Raw genomic sequence first — 8624 nt, 5'->3', positions numbered from 1 at the left:
GTTCCCACCCCTCACCCTGGTACCCTGCCTGCACCCTGTACCCACCCCTCACCCCGGTACCCTGGCAGCAGCACCCCGTCTGCACCCATAGCCCCGCCCCCACTCATCACCCCACCCCCACACCCACCTTCTCTCCGCTCATGAAACGTTCCTTTTCCCTGAGGTTCACGTGGTCAATGGACAGGCCCTGCTCTGCACGTGACTCAAATGCCACAGTCCCGTCAGGCCTGGACACCACACGGCCTTTCCTTCCGGTCATCTGCGGGTATGGCAGCGGGCAGCAGGCTGTCAGTGGGACATCCCCAGGGCCCCAGCTGGGGCAGGTGGGTGATTTCAGGGCACTAGCTGGGGTGCAGGTCAACACAGAGGATTCAGGACCACGGCTAGGCTGGGCACACCGGGTCCTGGGGACCGCGGCTAGGCTGGGTGTTGGCACCTGTCTGCAGGGTGTGGGGTGCTGAGGGCATGGGGCTGCCCCTACCGGCTGGACTGGGCAGGGGCTGGGAGGCCAGGTGGTGAGCAGCGGCCCCAGCATGGCACCAGCTGTGAGGCCCTCACCTCTGCCACCCGCTCTGGCCCCCCAAGCTGGTTGATGAGCTCATCCAGGGTGTTGACCGGCAACTCCTGGCCCAGGTCTCGGACCTTGGTCAGCAGATCCTGCTTCAGCCTCTCCACACGTTCTAGGATGCCTGGGCCGTGCGGGTCCCGCTGCAGGGGGCACAGGGGGCCTGGGGGAGGAGGGGTGCAGGGTCAAGGAAAGGCAGAGCGTGGGCAGGGCCGAAGGCTACCTAGCTAGTGCTGGGCTTTGGTGACCTGGGGCAGGCGTGGGGGCCACCTCTCCACCCCGGGGTGGCCCTGAGCACGTCTCGCTGGTCAAACCCTTGAGCACAACAGCCAAGGGGATGAGGGACCCATGCTCACCGCGGTCATCGACAGGCAGGCCAATGGCATCCACAATGACCACGTCATCGTCCACCAGGGACTCGGGGGACGAGTTAAAGTCACTGTCCAGGCCGGGATCCGACTCAGTGCTGCTGTCGTCACTGATCCGGATGACGCCCGCCGCCTCACACACCAGCCGGGGGCCCTTGGTGCCCCGGCACCGTGGTCGCCCTGTGGGAGGGCATGTGGTCACTAGGAGCTGGCCAAGGGTTGGCCGGACCCGGGGGGAGAAGACAACTGTGGACAGAGCCCCAAATGCCGGGGGCTTCTACCCTCTGGGGACCTTGTCTTCAAGGCCTTGGTAGGGAGACTGGGCGATACAGCCACACGGTTCCTCAGGCCCTGCTCTCACCAAGTGCCACAGGGCTGCTAGGCTGCTGTCGGGACGTGCCACCACCACAGCCTCCCCCAGGCCAGCGGGGAGTGTGACACAGCCTCTGACAGTCCAGCGGGGAGCGTGCCACCACCACAGCCTCCTCCGCAGGCAGCTGGTCAGGGGCATCCTCCCACAGCCCTCTCCACAGCCGGACCGGCCGGTGCATGTGGACCGTGCTGCACACTCAGCCTCACCCCTCCACGGGTGCAGAGGCCTCCTCTCACACAGCCCTGCTGGTTAGGCTGGGCGGCCCCAGCTCCGCTGCCCTGTGAGCCTACAGGAGTGCATTGCTCCCCGGCTAATTTCCCATCTCGGAGCTGCTGCTGTGAGGCCTGCCTCTGATCTACAAGGTCAGCGCAGACCAAGCAGTCCCAGGGCCAAGCCTGAGGGCCACAGCACTGAGAGCCTCCCTCTACGGTTTGCTAACGGGGGTCTCCTGCAAGCATGTGGGTGCTGACCATGGGGCAGAGGCTGTGTCCCTCTCAAGACCCTGTTTGTCCATCCTGCACTGCTCATTTGTAAGGGCCACAACTGCCCTGACCTGGAAGTGTCCCCAAGGGCCTAGAGAGGGCAGCAGGAGAGACACAACCGGGAGAGGGAGCAGCTAGTGGCAGCAGGGACAGCAGGACAGTGATGGGGACATGACAGTGGTGGGTTCAGCAGGACAGTAGGGACGGTGGGGCAGTGATGGGGACAGCAGAACAGTTGTGGGTACAGTGGTGGGGAGAGCAGGACGGTGGTGAGGACAGCGGGACAGCAGTGGGAACTGCAGGATGGCAGCAAGGACAGCAGAACAGTGACAAGGACAGTGGAAAAAGGCAGGACAGCAGGATCACGGAGGGGAGAGCAGGACCTCAATGGGCACAGTGGGACGGCAGCAGGACCTCAGTGGGGACGGGGAAGTGTGCTTACGTTTCCTCTTAGTGCCTGTGACTCTGTCCCGCTTCCTTTTGGTTGAAGGAAAGTGCTTCTGAATGAGCGAGAGAAACACACCTCTGGAAGGGAGAGTGGCGTCATGCAGACCTTGGCCAGCACACGGGTCAGACCACCCCTACCCTGACCGGCCGCGTCCCCATCCCACCATTACCCTCCCCCCACCAGGTCCCCAGGTCCCAGTGTGTCCTGCCCCACTGTGTTCCTGTTCCCATTAACCCCTGTCCCCCGCTGTGTCCCTGTCACCACCGCCCTGGCTGCCCTGGGAGGCAGGCTGTGGGGGGTGTTTGCAGGGTCTGACTACAGGGGCGCTGGGGGCTGATAAGGGGGTGCTCCTGTGCTGAGGTTAGTGTGGAGACTGGTGCGGCTCCCATGCAGACACTGATGGACAGAATGAGAGGGAATGGTCTGTGGCCTCCTCGGAACCCTTCCTCCGTCCCCACTGCAGGGGCCCTGGTGAGGGTGGTGTGCACTGAGTTGCCCCCCATCGGTCGGGACGTGGTCACTCACTCGGCTGCAGAGACGAAGCAATCCAGGTGCCCATCATTCTCGTCCAGAACCTCTCGGGTGCGCGCCTCGCCCGTGGACTGCAGTCCAATGACCACACACTGCGGGGAGAGGCGGGCGTCAGCAGTCTGCCGCTGGCAAGGGGTCCACTTCTCTCAGTCCCCCCCAGGCAGTCAGCCCCACACCCTCTTCCCACCCACCCTTCCGGGGCCAGCAGCAGCCAAGCCCGTCTTGTGGCCCTGGGAAGCCCCCAACCTCTGCCCTCAGCTTCTCCTCCACAGCATCCTTCCACCTCCTGGGGTACCACCCCCTATCCCAGGGCTTTCTGCCTGCTCTGCTCGGCCGCCCTCCCTCACTCCCCCGGCACTCGCCTAGACCCCACACCCACTCACCTGCTCCCAGTGCCCCACCGCTTCCTCAGTGCACTCGCCCCCCCCACGCTCCCCTCCCCTCATCTGTGCACTAGCCCCGCCCCCTGCACACGTCCCTCAATCCCTCTGTGCACGCATCTCCACTGTCCACTCATCCGGCCTGCCCCCTGCACCACCCATTCCCTCTGAGCACAGGACTCCTGCTCACGCACTGTGTGCACACCCCCTCGCACCCCTCAGTCCACTTCCTCCATGCTTCTCCCTAGGCCTCCCTGTCCCTCTACTCTCCAGGACCCTTGTCCAGGGCAGGTAACCCTGTGTTTACTAACCAAATCCCACTCCACTAACCCCATCCCATGGCCCACACCCCCCTCTGGTTTACTCCCTGTGACCCCACTCGTGTCCTCCCCTCCTCTTCACACCTTTGACCCTCTCACCCTACCTTGTTGCGGGCCAGCTCCTCACGGGCCAGCTCCACCAGGCGGTGCACCTTGGCCGCGATGCATAGGTACTTGAAGAAGCGCTGGTGGGCAGACCAGAACTGGCCCCAGAGAGACTTGCGGGACTCCAGGCCGATCCAGTCGGCTGCCTGCTGGAACACGCCCAGGGCCTCGGCCCACTACAAGGACGTCAAAGTGGGCGAACAGCATGGCAGGTCAGGGGATGGTGGGTCGTAGAGTCACCTGAGGGTCAGTGGTCCCCTCACCCAGCGGCTCTCACCCGGGGCAGTTCTGCCACCAACACACTCAAGGAGACAGCTGGAGACGATTGTATTAGGACTTGGGGACCTACTACTGGGATCAAGTGGGAGGAAATCAGGGATAGTGCTTAGCACCAGCCCCCAGCCCTCACGAGGCGGCCTTGGCATCCACGTCCATGGTGCCTGGCGGACCCTGTCTTTGCCTGACCCCAGAATGTCTCCATACAGGTGACGGTCACATGGGTGTCAGCTGTGACGGGGCCCCAGTGCAGCAGGTGGGTGCGCAGCTATGGCTGAGAGCCTCGGGGCGGTGGGCAGGGGCTGCGTCAGGACAGGGTGTGAGGGAGGGGGCCCACCCTCACCAGCAGGGCGGCACGGTTGTACACGCGCTCGAAGTCCGGGGCCAGCGGAATCTCCTCAATGCGGAAGGTGACACCAGAGAAGCTGAGCTGGCGAGCGATGTACATGCCACTGACCTTCATGTCCATGGCCACAATCTCCATAGCCCCCACGCCCCTGCGGATGGACACAGGGTCCTGAGTACCTGCACAGGGCACAGCTTACACCTGGGCTGGACAAGAACCAGTAGCCACAAGTGCATAGGCCCAGGGGCAGCTTGTCCAGTGGACGGAGTCAGGAAGCAAGGGAGGGAGAGTTCACTGCCGAGTCCTCCAGTGGCCACACAGAGTGCAGCACGGGGTGAGCGTACAGTGTGCGTGCACGAGCACGGGGTGCGTGGGGTGAGAGTGTGGTACAGAGTGAGGAGAGCGTGTGGTGCAGGCATGCAGCAACACCGTGCAGGGCGAGAGCACAGGGTGTGAGTGGGTGGTGGGAGCGAGGAGCATGAGTATGTGGTGTGAACGTCGGGTAGGAGCGTGGGGTGAGTGGGTGGTGAGAGTATGGGTGTGAGAGGGTGGTGAGAGTATGGGTGTGAGAGGGTGGTGTGAACGTTGGGTGTGAGTGGGTGGTGTGACCGTCTGGTGTGAGTGTGCAGTACCAGCATGCAGCGCGTGCCCATGGGGTCAGCAAGCCGGCCAGGGAGGGAAGGCACCCAGAGCCCTGGCAGGAGCCCCACCTCTTCTCGATGGCGTGCAGGAACTCCTCGAAGGTGCGGAAGGGCGTGCCTTCGCCCCAGATGCCCAGGCGGCTCATGTAGATCATGTTCCGAGGCTCAGAGGCACCTGGGCGGCAGGGGCAGAAGGGGCATCAGCTTCTTCCACCCCGTCAGGGCTGTGGCCTCCCTCCTGCTCAGGGTGACCAGGCCACGGGCCATGCTCAGGACAGCAGGCTGAAGGTCTTCACAAAGTCCCCACTGAGGGTGGTGCGAGGACCCACTCTGGCGCAAGGCCCCAGGAAGCTGGGGTGCAGACCTCACAGCTGCCATGGCCGTAATAGGCAGGCATTGCACCTGATGGCTGCACGGGCGGTCACGCACAGACACTGCTTGCTGGTTGATCCAGCGAGTCCTTCCCGCCCTGGCCTTCCTCACCTGTGGCGCTGGCGTAGACAACCCTGGCCAGGGGCAGCTTGTTCTGAAGATCCAGCACGGCCTTGCCCATCTTGGTGGAGCTGGCGTTCTTGGCTTTGTGGCACTCGTCAAGTACGATCTGAGTAGGCACAAGTTAAGGACTGTCCCAAGACCACTGTACCAGCCACCCCTCATCTCACAGGCCCAGAGGAGTCGGGCCTGGGGCAGGGTTGGGCCTGGTGTGGACCACGAGAAGCCAGTACTGACACCAGTGTCCACAGCGACCACAGCCGCCTGAACAAGGCAGCAGGGGCCACTGCCACGCCATGTCACTGTGACATGGGCCAGAGACGGGCAGGAGGCTTGCTGGAGGCAGACCACCTCACAGAATCTGGTGAGGTCAGTGTGCAGTGTGAGCACGTGGCCTCACCGTGCACGGCAAGTGTGGGTGAGCGGGCAGAGGTGCTAGTGTAACCCATACCTCACCCATAACACGACAGATGCCATGTGGTCACTCACCCACGACACGAAAGACGGTGCGTGGACGCTCACCCATGACATGACAGATGGCGTGTGGACGCTCACCCACAACACAGCGGTCACACAACAGATGCCACCGGATGCCGCGTGGACGCTCACCCACGACACAGTGGTCACATAAACAACCACATGGACGCTCACCTCAACCACAACACAGCAGCCCTCCCTGAACAGGAGGGGGCAGTCACAGACAACAGAGCAGCAGACACAGAGAAGCCGGGCCTGTGACACGCGGGGCACACCCATCTGACACGTCCTAGAGGGGTTTGGATTAGGAAACAAATGTGTTGGGATGTCCTAAGAATGATGGGGCTGGAGGGGAGAGGAGAGGGCCACAGGACTGTCTCCAGAAGTGGCCCAGGATGAAGCAGTCAAGTGAGACCTTCAGGGCACCGAGGCCCCAAGGCACGCTGTGCGGGAGGTGGGGGTCCAGTGCTGGGTGAGGCCAGTGCGTCTCTCTGTGGACACTGTCCACCTTGGACCCGTGGCCCTCCTTCCTCACAACCCCGTCCATCACATCCTGAGGCGAGGGACGGGAATGTTAGAGCCTCCACGGCTTCTCCGCCTTTGGGGCTCCTGGCAGTGTGACCGTGTGGAGACCCCACCCCACCGGGGCCCCGCCTCTACACCTGCCTGTCCATCAAGGATACGACACCTTCGAAGGAGGCCCCGCACCACTCGAGGATCTGGCGGAGGCGGGTGCGGTGCTGGCCGCCCGCCTGGCTCTCCCCGATGAGGGCCGAGTACGTGGCGAAGAGAACGCCCTCTGAGGTAGAGTTGTCACCGTACTTAATCTGGGGGAGAAGCGGGCACGGGCATCAGGGTGGGGCCCTGCCCTCTCCAAGCTCCAGCCCCGCATTGTCAAAGTGCAGCTTGGCCCTGGCACCACTGCCCATCTGTGAACCAGCCTGGACACATGTGCCCCTAATTCCCACAGGGGCTTCAGCTCACCTTCCACACTGACAGTCTACTCTGGACAGAGAGACCCCCATGCTGGACAAGAGAGAGGGAGACACCCCCAGAGAGAAGAAGGAAAAAGTCCTGTAGAAGTCGGGGGTGGGCATGAGGACAGGAGGCTGGGAGGCGACGTGAGGGGCGTCTGGGGACCCATCCTCGGCATAACAACACCCACCTTGCTCAGTGCGTGCACAGCAATGCCAGGGGCCTCGATGTCCCGCAGGTCGCGCTCCGCGTCGTACTTGAGGTCATTGGAGACGCTGAACCTGGGTGGGCATGGTGTCAGGTGGCGGTGCAGGTGCCCACCCCGCCTGCGGAGAAGGTTCCTCCACTCACCACAGGGACTTCTTCCTGCCCTTCAAGTAGTTCTCCACGATGATGCCAGCCACCGTGCGGCCCTTGCCCACGCCAGCCCCGTCACCGATGAGGAAGCCGGCTCGCTGCCCGCTGGGGAGCAGGACCTCATGTTGCTGTGGAGAGAGGGCAGTCGGGGCTAGGGGTGCTGAGTGGCTGATGTGAGGGTGTGCGGTGTGGGAAGGGAGCAACCAGGGCCTGGGGGGTTAGGGCCTGGGGTGACCCCACCAGAGTGTGCATGTGGTGCAGGGATGGGGGGGGTCAGGGTCTGGGGTGACCTGGCTCGAGCGTGGGTGTGCCCACCTGGCAGGCGTAAGTGATGGCCTCCAACTGCAGGGCGGAGAGAGCCCCAGAGTCCAAGGTTGAGGTGGGCAGAGACAGCAGGTAGGTGACATCAGGTGGTGGCACGCTGGACAGGGTGCTGGTCTCCACCACACGGTCCGGGTGGTGCTTCCCGATCTTGGCTGGGGGACAAGAGCCAATGTGAGGGCTCACTCCAACCGACTGAAGGCACACTGTTCCAGGGGCCTGGGATATGCGGGAGCAGGGCTCCGCTTCCCTCGCTGTGCCTGCCCACAGTGACTCCCTCCCTCCCTGGGCCTGTCCCTCCCTCCTCGCACCCTGCCTGTAGCCAGCCCCCGACTCACACTTGGCCGGCACGTAGTCCGCGTAGGTCTCTGCATGGCCCAGCTCCTCGTCCTCCTCCTCCTCCGCCTCGTCCTCCTCCTCAGGCTGGCTCTGGGACTGAGAGGGTCACATAAGGGGCCACTGGCCGGGACCAGGAGAGCTCCCCAGCACCCCAGCTCTCCCCTCACTGCCCGTGCCCCACAGCATCACCCCCGTGAGGGGTCAATGCCCTCACATCCATCTGGGTAAGAGCCCCAAGACCCCAGGGCTAGAAGCAGACACTGACCTGGTAGCTGATGAGGAGTGGGGTGCTGGGGAGGGAGGACTCGGGGTCTTCGAGGCCTGGGAATGGCCCGCCGGGCAGAAAGAGCTGTGGAGTGGCAAGCAATCAGCCTGCAGCCCAGGGGACCACCCAAGGAGGCCCCCCAAGCTGGCCCTGACTTCCCCTCAGACCCACCCCTCACCATGAGAACCCTCACTGCTCCACAAGACGTGGCGGGCACCTCCCCTGTAGGGGACAGCTGCTCCCCATCCCCTGGCCTCCAGGCTGGCCTCAGGGAAGGACAGAGCTAGTAGTCCCATCACTGTCCAGTGGAGTGAGCAAAAACCTGCAGCCTAGACTGGGTGAGCCGCACTGTGCAGGAGCCCCACCGAGTGCCCGTGTGAGGGAGCCCTGCTGTGTGCATGTGAGGGTGCTGACCCGGGGACAGACCCGGACAGACACGGGGACAGACCAGGACAGACACGGGGACAGACCAGGACAGACACGGGGACAGACCCAGACAGACACGGGGACCGACCCGGACAGACACGGGGACAGACCAGGACAGACACGGGGACCGACCAGGA

The 8624-nt window shown here is 63.8% G+C and overlaps 1 protein-coding gene across 1 annotated transcript in view; it reads right to left on the bottom strand.

Annotated features, from left to right (window-relative positions):
- Nucleotides 1-8624, bottom strand: part of SBNO2 (strawberry notch homolog 2 (Drosophila)) — a 23316-nt gene that overhangs the window by 7164 nt on the left and 7528 nt on the right. The window contains exons 3-17 of the mRNA XM_006898008.1: nt 8056-8145; nt 7796-7892; nt 7452-7612; nt 7131-7264; nt 6970-7060; nt 6488-6631; nt 5319-5436; nt 4905-5010; nt 4192-4345; nt 3572-3748; nt 2762-2859; nt 2231-2313; nt 922-1113; nt 559-728; nt 128-259 (exon numbers count right to left, since the gene is read on the bottom strand). Coding sequence (XP_006898070.1) covers nt 128-259; nt 559-728; nt 922-1113; nt 2231-2313; nt 2762-2859; nt 3572-3748; nt 4192-4345; nt 4905-5010; nt 5319-5436; nt 6488-6631; nt 6970-7060; nt 7131-7264; nt 7452-7612; nt 7796-7892; nt 8056-8145 — 1947 coding nt within the window. The remainder of the gene's footprint in view (nt 1-127; nt 260-558; nt 729-921; nt 1114-2230; nt 2314-2761; nt 2860-3571; nt 3749-4191; nt 4346-4904; nt 5011-5318; nt 5437-6487; nt 6632-6969; nt 7061-7130; nt 7265-7451; nt 7613-7795; nt 7893-8055; nt 8146-8624) is intronic.

Source organism: Elephantulus edwardii, unplaced genomic scaffold (assembly GCF_000299155.1).
Source record: "Elephantulus edwardii isolate Elephantulus edwardi_28Jun2011 unplaced genomic scaffold, EleEdw1.0 scaffold00217, whole genome shotgun sequence".
Lineage (NCBI taxonomy): Eukaryota > Metazoa > Chordata > Mammalia > Macroscelidea > Macroscelididae > Elephantulus > Elephantulus edwardii.
The sequence above is the reverse complement of the archived record's forward strand: the minus strand, read 5'-3'. Positions and strand labels throughout refer to the sequence as shown.